The 24,776-nt window shown below is 40.5% G+C and overlaps 1 protein-coding gene across 1 annotated transcript; it reads left to right on the top strand.

The window, feature by feature from the left end:
- The first annotated feature begins 4,473 nt into the window (after nucleotides 1–4,473).
- Nucleotides 4,474–14,020, top strand: LOC311098700 (polycomb complex protein BMI-1-B-like). Its single transcript, XM_084139234.1, has 10 exons — nucleotides 4,474–4,812; nucleotides 8,417–8,548; nucleotides 8,685–8,781; nucleotides 8,972–9,027; nucleotides 9,122–9,172; nucleotides 9,314–9,422; nucleotides 9,540–9,582; nucleotides 9,788–9,886; nucleotides 13,055–13,135; nucleotides 13,312–14,020. The coding sequence occupies exons 1-10, from the start codon at nucleotides 4,794–4,796 to the stop codon at nucleotides 13,633–13,635; spliced, it is 1,011 nt and encodes a 336-aa protein (XP_083995360.1). The 5' UTR covers nucleotides 4,474–4,793; the 3' UTR covers nucleotides 13,636–14,020.
- Nucleotides 14,021–24,776: the final 10,756 nt, after the last annotated feature.

The following is a 24,776-nucleotide window of genomic DNA, read 5'->3' as shown; positions in this document are numbered from 1 at the left end:
GTGTATTGATTACCGTGGTCTCAATCAGATCACTATTACATACAGCTATCCTCTCCCTCTGATTGCTAGTATGACGGAGTCATTACACGGGGCGCGCTTCTTCACAAAATTGGATCTCAGGAGCGCTTACAACCTGGTGCGCATTCGGGAGGGAGATGAGTGGAAAACAGCCTTCAGTACCACCTCGGGTCACTATGAGTACCTCGTCATGCCATACGGTCTAATGAATGCTCCTTCAGTCTTCCAATCATTTGTAGACGAGATTTTCCGGGATTTGCATGGACAGGGGGTAGTGGTGTATATTGATGACATTCTGATATACTCCGCTACACGTACCGAGCATGTGTCCCTGGTACGTCGGGTGCTGGGTAGACTGTTGGAGCATGATCTGTATGTGAAGGCAGAGAAATGTCTGTTTTTCCAGAAGTCCATCTCCTTCCTGGGACACCGGTTGTCTGCGTCAGGGGTGGAGATGGAGATTGACCGCGTTTCAGCCGTGCGTAATTGGCAGACTCCAACTACAGTAAAGGAGGTGCAGCGGTTTTTGGGTTTAGCCAATTACTACCGGAGGTTTATCCGGGGTTTTGGACAGGTAGCGGCTCCCATTACCTCCCTGCTAAAGGAGGGCCCGGTGCGTTTGCAGTGGTCGGCTGAGGCGGACAGGGCGTTTAGTCATTTGAAGGACATGTTCACCTCAGCTCCGGTGCTGGGAAGTTACAACCTCTCCCTGTTCCACAACGGCCGTGGTCTCACCTGTCAGTGGATTTTGTCACGGACCTTCCCCCCTCCCAGGGGAATACCACGATCTTGGTCGTTGTGGATCGGTTTTCTAAGGCCTGCCGTCTCATCCCTATGCCAGGTCTTCCTACAGCCCTACAAACGGCCGAAGCCCTGTTTACTCACGTTTTCCGGCACTACGGGGTGCCTGAGGATATAGTGTCTGATCGGGGTCCCCAGTTCACCTCTAGAGTGTGGAGGGCATTTATGGAACGTTTGGGGGTCTCGATCAGCCTTACCTCGGGTTTTCACCCTGAGAGTAATGGGCAGGTGGAGAGAGTGAACCAAGATGTGGGTAGGTTTCTGAGGTCCTACTACCAGGACCGGCAGGAGGAGTGGTCGGGGTATATTCCCTGGGCAGAGATACCCCAAAACTCACTCCGCCACTCCTCCACTAATCTCACTCCTTTCCAGTGTGTGTTGGGCTATCAGCCGGTTCTGGCACCCTGGCATCAGAGCCAGATCGAGGCTCCTGCGGTGGATGAATGGTTTCGGCGCTCGGAGGAGACATGGAACGCTGCGCACGTCCATCTGCAGCGGGCCATCAGACGGCAAAAGGCGAGCGCCGATCGCCACCGCAGTGAGGGTCCGGTTTATGCACCGGGAGATCGGGTCTGGCTCTCGACCAGAAACCTGCCCCTTCACCTGCCCTGCTGGAAGCTGGGCCAGCGGTTTGTGGGGCCATTTAAAGTCCTGAGGAGATTGAACGAGGTATGTTATAGGTTACAGCTGCCTGTTAATTATCGCATTAACCCCTCGTTCCATGTGTCTCTCCTCAGGCCGGTGGTAGCTGGTCCACTCCAGGAGAATGAGGTACGAGAGGCCCCTCCGCCCCCACTAGACATCGAAGGGGCTCCGGCGTACTCAGTCCGTTCCATCGTGGATTCAAGGTGTCGGATGGGGGGTCTGCAGTATCTCGTGGAGTGGGAGGGGTACGGTCCGGAGGAACGGTGCTGGGTCCCTAGGAGGGACATCCTAGATCCCTCCCTGTTGACAGAGTTCCACCGGAGTCACCCAATTCGCCCTGCTCCACGTCCTCCTGGCCGTCCCCGAGGCCGGGGTCGGCGCACGGCTGGAGCCGCGCGTCAAGGGGGGGGTACTGTCACAGATTCTGCCGAGGCTGCTCCTCCTCCTTGCTCGGGCAGGCTTCGGCGTTCGTCGTCCCCGGAGAACTAGCTACTGCCGTTCGATGTTATTGGTGTTTGTTTAGTTTTGTCTGTATTGTTTACACCTGTTCGTCATTATGTTAATTGTTTCCCTTATAATTACCCCTGTCTCTCATCTGTACTTTGTGTGTGATTGTTTTCCCCTTCACGGTTGTCCATTTTTGTGAGCGGGTTATTTCCTCCCTGCGTGGAGTTATTTTCTGTGTCCTTTTGGATCCTTTTCGTCTTAAAAGTACGTATCTGAGAGTTCTGTGTCCTGCGCCTGACTTCGTTTACCGCATCTCACAGACAGTCGTGACACATAAACTCTTTATGACAATGCATTACATATATCATAAGGCCTTTCTTTGAGGGCCTAGTTATAACCTAACACAGTATTGTTAGAAAACTCCTGGTTTACAGGCCACATCAGGCCTGCACGTCACATTATGCTGGCTTGCAAAGGGATGTGTAATTCCTATTGGAATCCAGCCAGAGTGAGGAAATCCAACAATTGGAACTTTTAATCACCCACAACCTGCATTCAGAATGACTGCCTGGTTAAGGAAGATTGAGTAATTGGACTACCTAAATCATCTAAACTGGAACAACCATCTCAGTAACAGGTGCAATAAATCAAACTACTCACAGATTGGAACAGTTTAGAAAAAGGTATGTTATTTATCTTTGTGTAGTATAATATTAATCAACCAATCAATGTACATGCAAAAACACAGATATTGCAACAAACAATACAGAAAATCAACTTGCAATAGAGCATGTTGGGAAATATGATAATTTTGGGTGTGGTTCTGAGTGTTTTACTAAACACAGAGTAAAAATTAAACTCCTGAATGAACACTAGAAATGTTACACTGAAAAATCAACATTAAGTAAAACTGGCCAGTTTGCTGTGTACCATACAATACACTGCTGGTTCACTCATACTTCCTTCTATCCTCCTACTTTGCTCAATAAAATCACAGAAAGTACTCATTTGACAGAGAGAAATCAGGGCAAAGAAATCAACTATGTCAGTACTGTGTATGTAAAATGATTAAGGGAATACCAGATACACGCACAAATATTCCCATATAGGTACACACCTATCTTTATAAATGTATATCAGATTTTTCAAATCCTAATATTAAAGTTTAAACACTGAGGAAAACACTCATGCTCAGGCACTATTTAAAAGAAAGAAAAAAAAGACAATAAAAAATTATATTCAGATTCATAAGGGTTCTATGTAAAACCCTTCTTGCCTTCCAAATAATCCTTCTTGCTTTCCAAACAATCATCAAAGAACCCTTTATTCAAAAAACGGTTATTAGGATGAAAAAGGTTCTAGGTAGAACTCTTTGCCTTACAAAGAACCCTTGTCTTCCAAAAAGGAAGGGTTCTTCAGATGAAAACGGATCTTGGTAGATTACTATCACCAAAACGGATCTTGGTAGATTACCCCCCCCCCCCCGGGGTTAATCATAGCCTATTGGTAAATGAATGAGCACATAGGATACAATTTAAACGTAGGCCTAATATGATTTATGATTGATGGGCTGTAATGATTGTTTCTGATTTTTGTTGAGATGGCATGAAAGCAGTATTGATTCAATCAGCGTGTTACCATTTCCGCATCAAAAGGACAGAATGTTGAAACCGTTTTTTTTTACCCATGAGCTCAAGAGACGTCTGCGTTATCCATTTAATTGATTTTCCTGTAGGTTTGTAAGAATGCATATAATGCCAAAGGCTACAATGAATAAATTGATTTAGTTATGTTGTAAAACGGTTACAAACACACTGCAACATCTTGAGTGGTTATACACGTTGTAGGCTACGTTAATAAGCACTATGACATTTGCAATTATTTATGGGATAACATGCACGATCGGAGTCTCATCGTCATCCAAAGGATATGCAACTGAATTGTAGAACCATTTAAATGGCTGCCCTAATGGCCCAATAATAACATGCATTATGGAAATTAACAATGATTCTGTGAAAGAATGTTGGGTTTAATTCCATAATTAAATGGGGAATGCAGAAAAGGGCGCGCTTCCCAGGTGCTCTTATCAATAGGCTTATAGGCTATTTAGGCTACCATAATTAAAATAGTGGGTACCATAATTTATTGCCAATGCAAAATTATGCTATATCTATTCCACTATAGGCGAAGTTCATCAAACACTAATCATGAGTGGGCCAAAATTATTCAGTAGAATCAGGAATTGGCGTGTTCAACTTAATTAAACAAAAGTATTTGGGCCCTGCTATGCCTCAATGGTCCTCACAAATGATTAAGGGCAGGCACATTACAATTTTAACCGGTGCGCTTCAGTATAATAGCCCGTATCATCATTTTTTGGACAAATCTTAAACCATCACCTACATTTGTTTGAGTGCGAGAGAAACAATCTAAACCATAGCCTACGAGTTGTGGACTAAAGACCCAGACAGTGCATGAAATTTGTGTGATCACATATCAAAATTTGAGTGCTTACTTTTTGTCTTGGCACATCAACAAACCACCCTTGAGGAATGAGACCACGTGATATAGCGGGGCGGTCTAACTAGTCTGCAAGCCATTTTGGGAACAGTGTCAGTTTCTACTGCTATCAAGTGCCTACTGCTTCATAGGGGTCGAGCACGGAGCAAACCGATAACCTATTTGGACCGGTACTTTTCGGAATCTGCGTAAAGTTCCTGTCTCTCCGCGCATTGCGTTCATCTTTTCCTATTTGTTGAGAATTTCGCCACTGCCATTGAACAGCATTGTAGCTCGTTCCAAGATGGCCGCTTGGGTTGCATTCATTTTTTTCTGATACACTTGTAACTTTCATTGCCCATCACATTTATTGTCCGTCACATATGGGATATAAACCATTAGGTATGTATTACTGAACTTTTAGTTTTAACATGCAATAATACAAGTTTATGTTGAAAATGTTATAGCATTGCAAACGCAAGACCACTGCAGACTATCTGATTAACCGTGAACATCGGCAGTGGAACACACGGGCACACAAGATTATATAATGTTATATTATTTCAATGGTTATGTTTGTGTTCTTTCTGGAGCGCGTAATTTACAGAATTGAAAAATTGTCGCAGATCTGTTCATCGCAGCCAATGTTAACAGATCTGCACAGAAGCATCGACGTTAGCATGTATTCTACCAAGCTGATTTTCAAACAGTTTTCCTCAACATGCTCATAGGCTGTTGTTTCATGAAAGTGGTATCAAATATGATTTTGTCGTTGTAGCAAAATTGGCACGTTTGTTTTCAATATAGATACGTTAATTCCGTCATTCATCGAAAATAAATGGGCTTCGCAAGCCATAGGCTATAATAGACCTACGTTGTAGATAAGTTATTACATTGACAGGATTTCGCTGTTGTGACATTTTATGCTATTGCCATTATTGCGAATATGCTGCTTTGTTTAGACAGTAAATAGTTGATAGGCTATAGCCTATTCAATTTATTTCATTCAGTTATGTTGAACAAATGGCTTTCTCACACACTGATTTGGTTTCTGTCTTGTCGCAGGAATAGGCCTAGGCTATGTTTTGTTATGTTATTCAGTCACTTGAAAAGTGTTATGAAAAGTTTAAAGATTGATGGTTTATTTCCGTGGATCATTTGATGATAAAGATCATTTATGAGTTGAGATCATGGGATCCTTAACAATTCTGTTAACATAATTAACAACGCGATGGGTACCATTCAAGATTGTTCATATCAATGCAATTTCTGTCTTTCTCTGTTGGTCAAGCATGAGTAGGCTACTAGAGAGCAATAACTCCACATTTTGCGCAATTGATGAGTGGTCGTGGACATTCATTAGGCTATTTCAATATAATTTTCAAATGTATCATCGTCGCAGTATGGTTTAATGCAATTTAGCTAGGCCTACACAAGATCAAGAGCTTATGTCTCCATCACCAATTGGCCAAATTTGGTCTCCAAATTCAGAGCACCTCTCGAATCTCATTTGAAATCAAGATAAATGCCTTGGCCTACTGGGGAGATATCTATTATTTATTTTTAAGTGTTGCTCATCATCTAGTTATGAAATAATCGGCTAATTATATATTTTTGGATTTCAGATAGGTCCTGATCATGTCTTTATGATCATTCGGCTGTGGACATTGGAATATCGGCCGACTCGAGGCTACTATTATTAGGTCTACCCAAATAAACTATGTCATCACAATCAATAATGTAGGCCTATTATTGTGATGACATTATAGTTTGACACAATAGGCTGAGGCAAAAACTCACATGTAAGCCTAAAACTTATAAATACAAATCTCTAAATGTTTCACATTTTATTCATTCTTTCAATAAAGAACACCTATTTCTCTCCACCCATAATAAGGTCAGTCGCGTTTCTTGTTGGTCAACTTTCATGCATGCATCAAAAACAGACTAATTTTCTGCAATGTGAAATTTTCTGCACTAGATCAGTCATGTCTATAGGCCTAACAATGGGATTGACCCATAATAATATTTGCAAATCTTTACAACTTGTATAAATTAAGGCATGGAAAACATTGCAACTTAGGAAGGACATTAATATGAAATATGTCTAGTCGTGTGCTTCTGTTGGGCGCATTCGAGAAAGAAAGTGAACGTTTGCGTAATTTGGGGCTTGATGCATTATTTCTCTCGTTTATGACTACAATTTCGTTGTTGCCATGTTAAGCTATACAGCCAATAGCATGCATAGTTCAATAGCACAGGACAAACATGGCTTTAAACGTTTTCACATCACAGTGAACTAACTAGCTATTGTCTTGAGGCGCATGATAATGGACACATTCGGAGATTACGTGCGTAATGCGAGCTCCCCGTTTCTTGACAGGTGTATGACGGGTCAGGGATTTGTCCAACTAAATGTTTAAATATTTTTGGAATTAACTTATTTTAGAGACATTGGGTGCGGTTTAGTTAACACACATAGCTGAGTAGAAAGAGACATGCGATTTTTGTAGGTCTGGAGTTTACACTGTCATGTTTGCGTGAACATGCGCCATAATGCCAAACATAGTGTGATACATGCCTCATAATTCTTGCTTGGTCATATAGTTCAGATAATAAAAAATGTCGAGTGTGCTGCATATTCTGTCGAGTCTACTCTGTTGCACAACCATTCGATATCGCTTTATCCACCGCATTGATCCTTTGACATTTGTGATGAATAGGCTAGGTCTTTTAATAAATCAACCTGACTGATTATCAGCTGCCCACGGTAGATGCTTCTACAGCCAAGCAAGTCATTACAATAGCCTACAATTCGTACATACATATGTAGGCCTATAACCCAAAGTGATTTAACAATTAGGATTGGTTAGTCCAACATTTAATTTGACAAATAGCCTACAGTGAGTTATTGTCTTGGAGCGCATGATGTGCACATATGGAGATGCATAATGCGCGCTCCCAGTTTTTCAACAGGTGTAGGAATGTATCCAATTAACTCAATTTTCCAACAGAAATTGTGCACTAGGCTATTGTGTGCTCCTTTTAGAATGACCATCCGTAAGAGGGATGAAAGAGCATATTGCGTCTTGTGTCAGGTCAAGCTTGCGGTTTTGTAGGCATAGCCGGTACTTCACAATCCAGTGTTTGCGTCAACACGCAGTCGCAGGAAACACTTTACTTACAATCCTTTACAGCGTCATAATGACATTGCATAACATTGACATTGCACGATCGCGTCATAATATTCCTCTAAACCTGTCAAGAAACCGGGCGCGGGATTGCACGCGTAGGCTACATTTATAAAATGTGGGTTAATAGGGGTTCTATCCAGAACCTATTTTTCTAAGAGTGTAGGCTACACACCAAATGTAGGCTGCATATTGTGTGCCAATAACAGGGCAAATAATGGTTGTTTACTGTGTTTAAGTCAATTAAATATATTGTCACTTGGCGTTATAGGCCTAGCAAATTATTTTATGAATTGAGCTTTGGAAAAAGTTGATCATCATTCATCGGCCCATTCGCCCTATAACCAATAAACTCGCACACATTCCGGACTTGAAAACGTAGCCTAAGGCATGTGCTATCAGTTTGCACAATTTTAACCTCGCATCGAAATCACCATTTCTGTGACGTGCTTCTGGGATAGGTAGGCTATTCTAAATAAATCAAACGCTTGGCTTGAAGTGAAGAATTCTAAAAATCGAAATGGAAGCTGGAAACAAAATTCATGGTAGCAATTATAAAAGGGTAAATTTATATTAGGCTAGATAACAAATGCTATAATAAATAGGCCTACCCGATTCATATTGTATACATTTTTCTTGGTTTAACCAATTTAAAGTCATCAAAAGAATGTCCAGATTAGTTTTTCGCAGGGTAGACATTAAAACAGTAACGAAAATGCTTTACATTCTCAAGGCCCATCATCACCCGTTTGTGCTCTGAACAGATTGCGAAACTAGGTTATATCCATTAATTATTTATTTATCCTTTCCTATAGGATTTTACCATCTTAGGACAATGCACAGAACAACAAAAATCAAGATTACCGAGCTGAATCCACACTTGATGTGTGTCTTGTGCGGTGGATATTTTATCGACGCAACCACCATCGTGGAGTGTTTACACTCATGTAAGTTGTCGTCAGTTGCATTTCATTCAAAATACCACACCATGCAAGTTGCCGTCTATGCCCATAGTTTTGAAGGATTCGTGTGGCTTAAAGTATGCAGTGTTGTGAAATTGTTTTGATTCTTTTGTCTTTTCAGTCTGTAAAATGTGCATTGTTTGTTATCTGGAGACCAGCAAATACTGTCCAATTTGTGATGTCCAGGTTCACAAAACAAAACCCCTTTTGAATATTAGGTGAGTAGCCTATATATATCGTTTGTAAAGGCAAGACATTAAAGTTCTATAATATTTTAAAACTCAAATATGAATGTGGAGACTTCGGGCTCAATACATTGAAACCACATTACAATATTGACATCTCTTTTCCAAGTAAACCCTAGCTCAGAAATTAATCATACAATTTGCTGAAAATATTATATTTCAGGTCTGACAAGACCCTTCAAGACATTGTTTACAGGTTGGTACCAGGGCTTTTCAAAGGTCAGTACATTTTCCCGTTCATCCCCTCAAGTTGGTTTGTAACATGTCAAGTCCATCGTAATACTTTTTTAAAAAAATATTATTTTGCTTGCAGATGAAATGAAACGAAGGAGGGATTTCTATGCTGCACATCCTTCTCTTGATGGTAAACCAGTTGAATCAATGGCGAAGCACTTCAAGCATATCATTGCTACTTCAATGTTCATGTTTCTTTATCATTAGAAAGAGGGGAATTGGCACACTTGAATACTTGGTTGGTTTTAATTGTTAGTTTCTTATTTTGTAGCTGGAAATGGATCAAATGAAGAGCGAGGGGAGGTGGCAGACGGAGAAAATAGAATAATAGCAGATGATGAGATTATCAGCCTGTCCATCGAATTTTTTCATCAGAGCAAGTAAGACCGCTTTCAAACCGCAAAAACAATTATGCTTAAAAAAATTGCAGCCAACCCCCATGCTTGTCAATTATTTCGGTGCTCTTTTTCCAATTGTATATTTTGCTTTTCTCTTAGGCTGGTAAAGGAGGACGGTGAAGTCAAGGACATGAAGACAGAGGTGATTGTTTTAACCCTAAGAAAATCGTATTGGTGTCTTTAAAATGTATGCACTCACTAACTGTAAGTCGCTCTGGATAAGATTGTCTGCTAAATGACAATAATGTAAATGTTTATATACAGGGTAAATCCATATGACTGTAAACTAATGCAGTGTTTATCATGTCTCAACTCAACGTATCTTTTTTTTGTCTATTTGTTTGAAGATGATTGACAAGCGGTACTTGCAGTGTCCAGCAGCCATGACCATAATGCATCTGAGGAAATTCCTCCGAAGTAAAATGGATATTCCATGCACCTATCAGGTGACTACGGATATTTAATCACTGATTATTCATGTTATTATTTGAAATTCAGTTAACAATGAACCTATCCGAAATGTTGTGCATTTGTATAGACATTGTTGAACTTAAAAAATAAATATAAATACAGTATACAACTGATTGATTATGGTTAGATTATTATTTTTATTTTTAGGGGGTAGATCCACTTAATATTGCAGATAGATTGTAACTTCCATCAATGTAATTGTCTGCATCACTTCCAATCCCCCATGTTTATATACAGTGGGGAGAACAAGTATTTGATACACTGCCGATTTTTCAGATTTTCCTACTTACAAAGCATGTAGAGGTCTATAATTTTTATCATAAGTACACTTCAACTGTGAGAGACGGAATCTAAAACAAAAATCACATTGTATGATTTAAGTAATTAATTTGCATTTTATTGCATGACATAAGTATTTGATACATCAGAAAAGCAGAACTTAATATTTGGTACAGAAACCAGAGATCATACGTTTCCTGTAGGTCTTGACCAGGTTTGCACACACTGCAGCAGGGATTTTGGCCCACTCCTCCATACAGACCTTCTCCAGATACTTCAGGTTTCGGGGCTGTCGCTGGGCAATATGGACTTTCAGCTCCCTCCAAAGATTTTCTATTGGGTTCAGGTCTGGAGACTGGCTAGGCCACTTCAGGACCTTGAGATGCTTCTTACGGAGCCACTCCTTAGTTGCCCTGGCTGTGTGTTTCGGGTTGTTGTCATGCTGGAAGACCCAGCCATGACCCATCTTCAATGCTCTTACTGAGGGAAGGAGGTTGTTGGCCAAGATCTCGCGATACATGGCCCCATTCATCCTCCCCTCAATACGGTACAGTCGTCCTGTCCCCTTTGCAGAAAAGCATCCCCAAAGAATGATGTTTCCACCTCCATGATTCACGGTTGGGATGGTGTTCTTGGGGTTGTACTCATCCTTCTTCCTCCTCCAAACACGGCGTGTGGAGTTTAGACCAAAAAGCTATATTTTTGTCTCATCAGACCACATTACCTTCTCCCATTCCTCCTCTGGATCATCCAGATGGTCATTGGCAAACTTCAGATGGGCCTGGACATGCGCTGGCTTGAGCAGGGGGACCTTGCGTGCGCTGAAGGATTTTAATCCGTGACCGCGTAGTGTGTTACTAATGGTTTTCTTTGAGACTGTGGTCCCAGCTCTCTTCAGGTCATTGACCAGGTCCTGCCGTGTCCTTATGCTTGAGGGATCAGCCCTCGGTCTGGGCTGATCCCTCAACTTCCTCATGATCATTGATGCCCCACGAGGTGAGATCTTGCATGGAGCCCCAGACCGAGGGTGATTGACCGTCATCTTGAACTTCTTCCATTTTCTAATAATTGCGCCAACAGTTGTTGCCTTCTCACCAAGCTGCTTGCTTGTTGTCCTGTAGCCCATCCCAGCCTTGTGCAGGTCTACAATTGTATCCCTGATGTCCTTACACAGCTCTCTGGTCTTGGCCATTGTGGAGAGGTTGGAGTCTGTTTGATTGAGTGTGTGGACAGGTGTCTTTTATACAGGTAACGAGTTCAAACAGGTGCAGTTAATAGAGGTAATGAGTGGAGAACAGGAGGGCTTCTTAAAGAAAAACTAACAGGTCTGTGAGAGACGGAATTCTTACTGGTTGGTAGGTGATCAAATACTTATGTCATGCAATAAAATGCACATTAATTACTTAAAAATCATACAATGTGATTTTCTGGATTTTTGTTTTAGATTCCGTCTCTCACAGTTGAAGTGTACCTATGATACAAATGACAGACCTCTACATGCTTTGTAAGTAGGAAAACCTGGAAAATCGGCAGTGTATCAAATACTTGTTCTCCCCACTGTATGTATACATACATACATACATACATACATACATACATACATACATACATACATACATACATACATACATACATACATACAGTGAGGGAAAAAAGTATTTGATCCCCTGCTGATTTTGTACGTTTGCCCACTGACAAAGAAATGATCAGTCTATAATTTTAATGGTAGATGTATTTGAACAGTGAGAGACAGAATAACAACAAAAAAATCCAGAAATACGCATGTCAAAAATTTTATAAATTGATTTGCATTTTAATGAGGGAAATAAGTATTTGACCCCCTCTCAATCAGAAAGATTTCTGGCTCCCAGTTGTCTTTTATACAGGTAACGAGCTGAGATTAGGAGCACACTCTTAAAGGGAGTGCTCCTAATCTCAGTTTGTTACCTGTATAAAAGACACCTGTCCACAGAAGCAATCAATCAATCAATCAGATTCCAAACTCTCCACCATGGCCAAGACAAAGAGCTCTCCAAGGATGTCAGGGACAAGATTGTAGACCTACACAAGGCTGGAATGGGCTACAAGACCATCGCCAAGCAGCTTGGTGAGAAGGTGACAACAGTTGGTGCGATTATTCGCAAATGGAAGAAACACAAAAGAACTGTCAATCTCCCTCGGCCTGGGGCTCCATGCAAGATCTCACCTCGTGGAGTTGCAATGATCATGAGAACGGTGAGGAATCAGCCCAGAACTACACGGGAGGCTCTTGTCAATAATCTCAAGGCAGCTGGGACCATAGTCACCAAGAAAACAATTGGTAACACACTACGCCGTGAAGGACTGAAATCCTGCAGCGCCCGCAAGGTCCCCCTGCTCAAGAAAGCACATATACATGCCCGTCTGAAGTTTGCCAATGAACATCTCAGTGATTCAGAGGAGAACTGGGTGAAAGTGTTGTGGTCAGATGAGACCAAAATGGAGCTCTTTGGCATCAACTTAACTCGCCGTGTTTGGAGGAGGAGGAATGCTGCCTATGACCCCAAGAACACCATCCCCACCGTCAAACATGGAGGTGGAAACATTATGCTTTGGGGGTGTTTTTCTGCTAATGGGACAGGACAACTTCACTGAATCAAAGGAACGATGGACGGGGCCATGTACCGTCAAATCTTGGGTGAGAACCTCCTTCCCTCAGCCAGGGTACTAAGTCATGTTTTGCAGAGGGGTCAAATACTTATTTCCCTCATTAAAATGCAAATCAATTTATAAAATTTTTAGATTAGATTTTAACTAGAGTTTCACACTGTTTTTTTATTAATTATTATTCACACCTAATCTTTTCTCTCAAAATGTGTTCACAGGTAGAAGTTATGTATGAAGATGAACCATTGAAGGATTACTACACATTAATGGACATTGCACACATCTACACATGGAGAAGGGTAAGCATTTACCCTTGCACTTCAACACATGTCATTTAGTTTTTTCTAATAAGACCTGGAAATGATATGCTGTGCTGTTTTCCTTATTTATAAGTATAAGGTGGCTCATCTGAGAATATGGCTATAAGTCACAGAAAAGTCACCTGTACACATTAACTAATCTTCACGTGTTTTAGAATGGTCCCTTGCCACTGAAATACCGGGTACGAACAGGCTGCAGGAAGACGAAGATGAGCAACCCAAGAAACGGGACCAAAACCACACAACATGGTGGAGGAGAATGCTCAGACTCTGGGACTGGGGGTGACAAGCATCCGAACAATGACCCCGAAGTTCCCTCTACCTCATCCTCCTCTCTGCCCAGTCTGAGCCCCAGCATTGTCCAGTCATCATCACCGCTTACCCACTTCCCCCACCTCTCCAGCACTAACACCTCAACAAACGGTATCTTAACAAAAGCGGGTCCAAATGGACTTTCCCGGACCTTCACGCCAACATAGACTGTAGATTATTTTATTATTGTTTCAAACATTTGCCATTTTTATATAATCCTTTGTGGACAATATATTTGTTCATTTGTATAAGAAAGACTGTGGAAAGACTTATTGAATTTGCTCAGTGGCATCTGCAGATCGGATTTGAAATGGCTAGCCCAGTAATGTGCCATGTGGTTTGGAATGTGAAGAAATATCACACGTTAATTTCAAACTTGGACATTCCAATTATTCCCATAACTGAATTGCCAAATACTGTAGTTGATTGAAATGGAAATGTGGTGTTGGCTTCGTCAACTTCATTTGTCAAAACAACACAGAAAAGTGAAAAGTTGACTATTGTCCTCTGCATACATGTAATGTTGAATTTAATAAACACAACCTGATTGTGTTTTGGCTTTAAGGGTGAAATCTGCATTAGGTACTGCTGTTAAATGGTCATTTCAATTAATGATATACACTATATATATAAAGTATGTTGACACCCCTTCAGATGAGTGGATTTGGCTATTTCAGCCACACCCATTGCTAACAGGCGTATAAAATCGAGCACACAGCCATGCAATCTCCATAGACAAACATTGGCAGTAGAATGGCCTTACTGAAGAGCTCAGTGACTTTCAACGTGGCACCGTCATAGGATGCCACCTTTTCCAACAAGTCAGTTTGTCAAATTCCTGCCCTGCTAGAGCTTTCCCAGTCAACTGTAAGTGCTGTTATTGTGAAGTGGAAAGGTCTAGGAGCAACAACAGCTCAGCTGTGAAGTGGTAGGCCACACAAGCTCACAGAATGGGACCGCCGAGTGCTGAAGCGCGTAGCGCGTAAGAATTGTCTGTCTTCGGTTGCAATACTCACTACCGAGTTCCAAACTGCCTCTGGAAGCAATGTCAGCACAATAACTATTCGTCGGGAGCTTCATGAAATGGGTTTCAATGGTCGAGCAGTCCCACACAAGCCTAAAATCACCATGAAAAATGCCAAGCGTCGGCTGGAGTGGTGTAAAGCTTACCGCCATTGGACTCTGGAGCAGTGGAAACGCGTTCTCGGGAGTGATGAATCACACTTCACCATCTGGCAGTCCGACAGACGAATCTGGGTTTGGCGGACGCCAGAAGGACACTACCTGCCCCAATGCATAGCGCCAACTGTAAAGTTTGGTGTAGGAGGAATAATGGTCTGGGGCTGTTTTCATGGTTCGGGCTAGACCCCTTAGTTCTTGTGAAGGGAAATCTTAACGCTACAGCATACAATGACATTCTAGAGGATTCTGCGCTTCCAACTTTGTTTCAGCATGGCCCTTTCCTGTTTCAGCATGACAATGCCCCCGTGCACAAAGCGAGGTCCATACAGAAATGGTTTGTCGAGATCAGTGTGGAAGAACTTGACTGGCCTGCACAGAGCCCTGACCTCAACCCCATCGAACACCTTTGTGATGAATTGGAACGCTGACTGCGAGCCAGGCCTAATCGCCCAACATCAGTGCCCAACCTCACTAATGCTGTTGTGGCTGAATGGAAGCAAGTCCCCACAGCAATGTTCCAACATCTAGAGGAATGCCTTCCCAGAAGAGTGGAGGCTGTTATAGCAGCAAAGGGGGGACCAACTCCATATTAATGCCCATGATTTCGGAATGAGATGTTCGACGAGCAGGTGACTACATACTTTTGGTCATGTAGTGTATATAGGCTACTCAATACTTGATCAATACCATTTATTCTTGAAGAATATTTAAAGGGTTGGTGTGGAGATTTTGGCAATTAAGCCCTTTGTGTGTAGATTGATTGATGTGGGAAAAAAACAATTTAATCAATTTTAGAATACGGCTGTAACCTAACAAAATGTGGAAAAAGTCAAGGTGTCTGAATATTTTCTGAAGGCACTGTATATTTGCATATTTTCATTAGGGAATGCCTCCTCTGTGAAGTGTGCATGTGCACAAACTCAATTCGACCTTGCACTCCTTCTAAACAACACAATTTTGGAAAACTTTGGCAAAGCGTCAAGCCTATAAAACTCTGTGCACTGTGTTTGCAACAGATTTCAGTTTTTGGAACAGAAACATTTGAGATCAGATGTTTCATCAATGAGAAAATTAGCAGAATGTAGGTCCAGTTTCACCTAGTTCCATCCTCTCCCACTACCCATGACTCGACTTCCTCTCACTACCATATTTGGTGGTGAGAAAACGTTCTAAAAAGATGCTTCAACTTTATGCCATTGTGACATGTTTGGGTTTCCCCTTTTGTCTGTGAAGCAATGTTGATGAAAAATGCCCCAAGAGGATTGTGAAGTTGGTGGAGACTTGTTCAAAAAAGATTTACTGTGAAAGGTACCGCCACCAAGTTGACTCAAGGGCGTGAATAGCCATGCAGGATGGTACAAATCCTTCAATTGTACAAATGTGATTAATTAATTTTAGGAATGAACCAGTTCCAATATGTTTATTTATAGCAGTAGTATTGTGTCTTTTGTTAATTGTTTAAATCTTTTTTTTTAAATCCAATTTACATCCTTGTTTCATTACATCTGCTCAGAACAATATTAGGGGCACTGGTTAAAATGTACATCGTTTTAATGAGTTTTCAATGTCTTTAAATGGGGGCTGTGAGAGAGCTGGCCTTACTAGATCACTTAAAAATGCTTAAAAACAAACTGAGAAGTAAAATGTGCAAAAATGCTTAATTTTTTGTAAAATGCAGGACAAACCAAGTAAAAGGTACAAAACCCATGGCTAAAACTGTGGCTCACCTTACACCCACAAGGATCTCTAAAACAATAGGCAGGTTTACATTGACCCAGTTTATTCGACAAAAGCAATGTCGCAAAATAAAATCATTGCGACATGTGTAATAGAAACATCAGATATAGAAGCAATTTGATAAAGATTGACAACATTTATATCCGTTCGACAGGGTTGGATTTTTCTTTTGTCGAACTTCCTTTATTGCGACAAATGATGATGGAAACGGTTTTTCAAATAAATGATTATTGCCGAATACTTGAAGGTACGCGGGGCACGATGTCCACTCTAAATTTGAATTCTAATTGCTTACTGCTTTCAAAATACTGACATTCAAGAATGCCTGACTTGCTTCCTTTTGCTTTTCTGTTAGGCTAACAAGTTTCACCATCCAATTATTTCATATCTACAGGAGTGCAAGTTTCACCATGGCACCGACTAGCCTAAGCATCCATGTGCGCTAGATCCGTGGCGATGCACGTGATAATTATTAGAATATGGCAAATATTAGTAAATTATTGCATTCTATCCATGCTGGCTTTCACGGGCTACCTGATACATGAAACAGATAGATGGGAGGTCATACAGGCTGTCGCCAATTTATTAATGCTCAATTTGCCTAAATGGGTAACGGAAATACTTCAGCCACTACATTTCCATTCAACGTTAGGGTCTTCTTCTTCTATGATATCATGGCGGTCCGCAAACAATCATTTAAGTGCATGCCGCCACCTACTGTTCTGGCATGTACAATCAATCATGATCTGAACAATTCTGTACTACCATGAAAATAAAATAAAAAACCAAATAAATCACTTCTACCACACCCTCCCCCCTCCCCCCAAAACCCCTCCCCAACCCCATTCAACTTAATCTATATAATGCTGAAACACTCCACCCTTAGGATTGTTCAGAATGTCAACAACCATTTCAACAGTAACATCTGTTACCCCCAATATCTCTTTTGCCATCTCCACAATAACCTTCAACCTGGCATTTCTGCTTTCCACAACCCGAGTCGTATTGATAACCTTACCAATAAAAGCTATAAAGTCAACTTTATTCATTATCAAAGTGTCCTTTGACACCGCACATACATGAGCACAAGATTTCTGAAATCGAAACCATGCCAGGACAATCAGAAGCACCAGCCCCGACAGTAGGTCCACTTACTACAGGTACATCCATGTAACCTCCATCAGTCCGCACTGTAGTTCTACCAATCTGTTTTACGGCCTCTGCATGGGACATGTGTTCTCCCCCACAATTACAGCACTTAACCTTCAAATTGTTTCCACATTCACCGCAATCATGTGCACCTCCACACTTGGCACATCTTTTCTTTCCTTTACACTGAGCAGCTACATGTCCCATTCTTTGGCATTTAAAACACCGCAGTGCATATGGGACAAATTCTCAAACACTGAAACTAAGGAATCCTATCTGTACTTTTCCCGGCAAGACATTCTCAAACCTCAGCATCAGTGATAAGCTTTCACTTCTTTGTCCCTCTTTCCTACTGATCAACCTTTTGGCCTTAATCACTCTGCCTCCCTTCACATTTTCTTTAATATCATCTGTGGACATAGATATTGGGACCCCAGTGAAGACTTCTCTCAATCTAGCACAAGCACCAGGGACATGCCTTTTAATCTTCTTCCCATTAAGCTTTTCCATTTTCAGAATCTTCTCTTGCTGTGCCTGGCTACCACACAATATTAACAATCTACCATTTCCAATTAACCGAGCTAATTTCACTTCACCTACCGCTTTCTCTACGGCATTAGTTAGTCTGATAGGGTGTAAGTGAGGCCTTGTTGTCTCATCAAACACTATCACCACTTTCCACTCCAACACATCATTACTCTTGCTTCCTACCTTGGCCAACTTTATGCTTTCTTTACTAGACACTCCTCCACTGCTTTCTGTATCATGATCTCTCTTCTTTCTGTCTTTCACCTACTGACCATTCCGGTCCTTGACCTTCATCCTCCCGCTCCAAACAATCAGAACTGACACCCACATTGTTTGCATTCCAGCACAGCTGTTGCTTCACCAACTTTTTCTCAATTTCCTCCATTCCGTCCGCACTACTCGCCGTCATTTCCGACCTCCAACCCTCCCCACCCTTGTCAGCTGTCTCGACACTAGATTTTTGTGAAAGTGTGATGTCATTACGTCCAGCTGTTTTTATTGACACAAAGTAGTTACATGGAAATTGTCACATCACTTTCTATGCGAACTTTTTAAATGTCAACAAGAAAAATCACTGGACTGGTTTATGGAAACATAGCTACTGACACCTGCTGTTAAAAGCAGTTCCTTCAATAATTAGGTCAAAGGGACCACACCTGTGTTCAAACAGCCACTCAACTAACCTGCCAATCAAGATTCAGAGCCAATTAACAGGGAAGCGGTGCAATTTACATTGTAGCTATAGTATTGCCTGGAATGATGAATGGTTTATCCAATAAATAAGAAATAAAGACTCCAGCCACCCAAGTCAAAGACTCCAGCCACCCAAGTCATACTGTTCTCTCTGCTACCGCACAGCAAGCCAAAAGGCTCCTTAACAGCTTCTACCATGCTTCACCATCCCTACGGTGAAGCATGGTGGTGGCAGCATCATGCTGTGGGGATGTTTTTCAGCGGCAGGGACTGGGAGACTAGTCAGGATCGAGGGAAATATGAATGGAGCAAAGTACAGAGAGATCCTTCATGAAAACCTGCTCCAGAGCGCTCAGGACCTCAGACTGGTTTGAAGGTTCACCTTCCAACAGGACAACCACCCTAAGCACACAGCCAAGACAACGCAGGAGTGGCTTTGTGACAAGTCTCTGAATGTCCTTGAGTGGCCCAGCCAGAACCCGGACTTGAACCCGATCGAACATCTCTGGAGAGACCTTAAAGTAGCTGTGCAGCGACGCTCCCCATCCAACCTGACAGAGCTTGAGAGGATCTGCAGAGAAGAATGGGAGAAACTCCCCAAATACAGGTGTGCCAAGCTTGTAGCATCATACCCAAGAAGACTCGCTGCCAAAGGTGCTTCAACAAAGTACTGAGTAAAGGGTCTGAATACTTATGTAAATGTTATGTTTCAGTTGTTTTTTTAAATACATTTACAAAATGTCTAAAAACCTGTTTTTGGTTTGTCATTATGGGGTACTGTGTGTAGATTGATGAGGAAACAAATGAATTTAATACATTTTAGAATAAAGCTGTAACATAACAAAATGTGGAAAAAGGGAAGGGGTCTGAATACTTTCCGAATGCACTGTATAGGAACAAGATCATCCCTATGTATTGATCACATTTTTTACTAATACTGTAGAACTTTGTTCTAAAGCTGTATTTGTACCCATTGGATGCAGTGATCACAATATAGTGACTATATCTAAAATAGTGTATAAGAGATCATACAAAATATTTTTATGTGGATGATGTTAAAAATATGTGTTGGTCTGATGTGATTAATAAGGAGCATCCAGACGCTGCACTTGATGAATTTATGAAATTGCTTCTTCAAATTTTTTATAAACATGCACCTGTTAAGAAACTGACTGTTAGAACTGTTAAGGCTCCATGGATTGATGAGGAATTGAAAAACTATGGTTGAAAGAGATGGGGCAAAAGGAGTGGCTAATAAGTCTGGCTGCACATCTGACTGGCTGACTTACTGCAAATTGAGAAATTATGTGACTAAACTCAACAAAAAGAAGAAGAAACTGTATTATGAAGCCAAGATCAATGATATAAAGACATTTTGGAGTACTTTAAATGAAATTATGGGCAGAATGACAAATTCAACGCCATCTTTCATCGAATCAGATGGTTTATTCAGCACAAAACCATTTGATGTTGCCAATTATTTTTATGATTACTTAATTGGCATGTGGGCAAATTTACGCAGGAAATGCCAACAGCGAACAGTGAGCCATCGTACTCATGCATAAAAAACTAATAATGAAAGAAAAGCATTGCAAGTTAAAATGTTGGAAAGTTGGAAAAAAAATTGTTATGATCAATAATGACAAACCTCCTGGCATTGACAACTTAGATGGAAAGCTACTGAGGATGGTAGCTAACTCTATAGCCACTCCTATCTGTCATATCTTTAATCTGAGCCTAGAGGAAAGTATTTGTCCTCAGGCCTGGAGGGAAGCCAAAGTCATTTCGCTACCCAGTGGTAAAGTGGCCTTTACTGGTTCTAACAGCAGACCTATCAGCTTGCTGCCAGCTCTCAGCAAACTGTTGGGGAAAAAATTGTGTTTGAACAAATACAATGCTATTTCTCTGTAAACAAATTAACAACAGACTTTCAGCATGCTTATTGAGAAGGGCACTACTCAACATGTACCGCACTGACACAAATGACTGATGATTGGTTGAAAGAAAATGATAATAAGAAGATTATGGGAACTGTACTGTTAGATTTCAGTGCAACCTTTGACATTATTGACCATAACCTGTTGTTGAGAAAACGTATGTGTTATGGCCTTTCAACCTCTGCCATATTGTGGATTCAGAGCTATCTATCTAATAGAACTCAGAGGTTTTTCTTTCATGGAAGCTTCTCTAATGTCAAACATGTAAAGTGTGGTGTACCGCAGGGCAGCTCTCTAGGCCCTTTACTCTTTTCTATTTTTACCAATGACCTGCCTGCCATTGGCATTAAACAAAGCATGTGTGTCCATGTATGCTGATGATTCAACCATATACGCATCAGCAACCACAGCTAATGGAGTCACTTAAACCCTTAACAAAGAGTTGTAGTCTGTTTTGGAATGGGTCGCCAGTAATAAACTGGTCCTGAACATCTCTAAAACTAAGAGCATTATATTTGGTACAAATCATTTCCTAAGACCTCAGCTAAATCTGGTAATGAATGGTGTGGCTGTTGAACAAGTTGAGGAGACTAAATTACTTGGTGTTACCTTAGATTGTAAACTGTCATGGTCAAAACATATAGATTCTGTGGTTGTAAAGATGGGGAGAGGTCTGTCCGTAATAAAGAGATGCTCTGCTTTTTTGACACCACACTCCAAAAAGTAGGCTCTAGTTTTGTCTTATCATGATTATTGTCCAGTCGTGTGGTCGAATGCTGCAAGGAAAGACCTAGTTAAGCTGCAGCTGGCACAGAACAGAGTGACACCTCTTGCTCTTTATTGTAATCAGAGGGCTAATATTAATACTATGCATGCCAGTCTCTCTTGGCTAAGAGTTGAGGACAGACTGACTACATCACTTCTTCTTTTTATAAGAAACATTAATGTGTTGAAAATTCGAAATGGTTTGCATAGTCAACTTACACACAGCTCTGACACACACATTGACCCCACCAGACATGCCACCAGGGGTCTTTTCACAGTCCCCAAATCCAGAACAAATTAAAGAAAGTGTACAGTATTATATAGAGCCATTATTGCATGGAACTCCATTCCCTCTCATATTGCTGAAATGAACAGCAAACCTGGTTGAAAAAAACATGTAAAGCAACACCTTATGGCACAAGGCCTCTCCCGTATTTAACCTAGATAGTTTGTGTGTATGTATTTATATGTAAGCTGCGTGTTCCTTTTTTAAATGTATGTACAGTAGTTCTGTCCTTGAGCTGGTCTTGTCTATTAATGTTCTGTATTGTGTAATGTTTCATGTTTTGTGTGGACCCCAGGAAGAGTAGCAGCTGCTTTCACAACAGCTAATGGGGATCCTAATAAAATACCAAAATACTAAATAGTTAGTGTCAATGAATGGGCTACTAGTCCATTAGCTAGCTAGTTCTGTTGAATCTTACAGCTAGCTGCAGACAGTGCACTAGCAGTAGGTATTTTCTGGTTGAACTAGCTTTGCAGGGCATAGGGAACTGTATGATACACTTTTTTTTTCATTCAAATATGTCAAATATATCTGAAGATATACTAGCAATATTTCCTGTTTGTTTTCCTTTCAAAACCCCAGCAACTCACTCTCCCTGTATCTAAAGAGGATGTTCCCCCTGAGCAGGAGCACTGTGAGCAGTAATGGAGCCTTAGTCTGAGGCAGGAAGACCCAGAGCCCACACAGATTAAAGAGGAACATGAGGAGTTCAGGATCAGTAAGGGGAAAGAGCAGCTGACAGGGCTATGGAGTAACATAACAAACCATACTTCGAAAAGGCATTTGATAAAGTACGACTGGGGTTTATATATAAATGCCTGGAGCATTTAAATTTTGGAGAATCTCTTATAAAATGGGTTACAATCATGTATAGTAACCCTAGGTGTAAAATAGTAAATCATGGCTATTTCTCAGAAAGTTTTAAACTGTCAAGAGGAGTGAAACAAGGTTGTCCACTATCGGCATATCTATTTATTATGGCCATCGAGATGTTAGCTATTAAAATCAGATCCAACAATAATATCAAGGGATTAGAAATCCAGGGCTTAAAAACAAAGGTGTCATTGTACGCTGATGATTCATGTTTTCTTTTAAATCCACAACTTGAATCCCTCCACAGCCTCATAGAGGATCTAGAGACATTTTCTAACCTCTCTGGATTACAACCAAATTATGATAAATGTACTATATTACGTATTGGATCACTGAAAAATACAGTTTTTACATTACCAAGTAGTTTACCAATTAAATGGTCTGATGGTGATGTGGATATACTCGGAACATATATTCCAAATGAAATAAATGATCTCACTCCAATACATTTTAATAGAAAGTTAGCAAAATTAGATAAGATCTTGCTACCATGGAAAGGTAAATACCTGTCAATTTGTGGAAAAATCACCCTGATTAACTCTTTAGTATTATCTCAGTTTACCTATTTGCTTATGGTCTTGCCTACGCCTAGAGAACAGTTTTTTTTTATATTAAATTTTATTTGGAACGGCAAACCAGACAAAAATAAACGAGCCTATTTATATAATGAATATGAATTCGGAGGACAGAAATGATTAAATATTAAAGCATTAGACCTATCACTAAAAGCTTCAGTCATACAAACGTTATACTTAAATCTGAACTGGTTCTCTAGCAAATTAGTAAGATTGTCTCACCCCATGTTCAAGAATGGCCCTTTTCCCTTTATTCAGATTACAACCTCTCACTTTCAGTTATTTGAAAAGGAAATAATCTCCCAAATATCACTATTTCTAAAACAAGCCATAGAAAGTTGGTTGAAATTTCAATTTAATCCTCCAGAAACGACAGAACAAATAATACAACAAATATTGTGGTTAAACTCAAATATACTAATTGATAAAAAAAACTTCTTTTTTTTGACAACATGTTTAAAAAATTTATAATCTTTGTAAATGATATCATCGGTAGGACTGGTGGAGTTATGTCGCACATGCAGCTAACAAAAACATATGGAAATGTCTGCTCTACCCAAAATTACAATCAAAATAATTGCAGCATTACGGCAAAAATGGAAGAGGAAAGTGGAAGGGGGAAAAAGTAAGGAACTTGTCTGTAGGCCTTGCATTAAAGAACATAATTGGTTAAAGAAAACTGTGATAAATAAAAAAGTATACCAGTTTCATTTAAGGACCAAAGGATTGACAGCCGTCCCATATAGATTGCAAAATAGTTGGGAAGAGATTTTTGACATACCGATCCCATGGCATAGTGTTTATGAACTGATACACAAAACGACGCCGGATTCAAAACTTAGAATTTTTCAATTTAAATTATTTTATCAAATTCTTGCTACCAATAGAATGTTATTTATATGGGGGATACAACCTTCCCAGCTCTGCAGATTTTGCTGCGAAGAGACAGAATCATTAGATAATTTGTTTTGGTACTGTCCATTTGTAGCTTGTTTTTGGACACAGGTCCAGGAATGGCTAAAGGATTGCAATATTTACCTGGAGCTAACCCTGCAGATACCATTACTGGGTGATCTGAAAAGTCATAGTCAATCGATCAATAATATAATAATACTTCTAGCAAAAATGTTTATTTTCAATTTACAATCTGTAGAAACAATGAGAATAGAAAGGTTCAGAACTTTTGTAAAGCATCACAGTACAGTTGAAAAATATATGGCAAATAGAAATCCTATATGGATGGTGTTAAAAGATAGATGGGTGGTGTTGAATGGAGTTAAAAGATGGGACTAATAACAACTAACAACAACTAATAACAACAAGATAACTAATAATGTAAGCATACTGTGTCCATAATAAGTATATAGGTTATAGGTTGAGAGCTTTGGTGAAAGAGCACAGTTAGAAAGATATGGCATATAGAAGCAAACCGGATGGACATCATGAAAAGGATCGGAGAGGTTGAGGGTAGAGGAAGTTCAGGAGTAAAAACAAACTAAATAGAATTATTGTAAAATTGACTGTGTCCATAACATTTATATAGTATGTATAAGCTGGAAGTAGAGGCCTAAGCATTGTTGTTC

The sequence above is a fragment of the Coregonus lavaretus genome, assembly GCF_964263955.1.
Source record: "Coregonus lavaretus genome assembly, chromosome: 23".
NCBI lineage: Eukaryota > Metazoa > Chordata > Actinopteri > Salmoniformes > Salmonidae > Coregonus > Coregonus lavaretus.
This window is presented reverse-complemented; position numbering and strand designations above follow the sequence as displayed.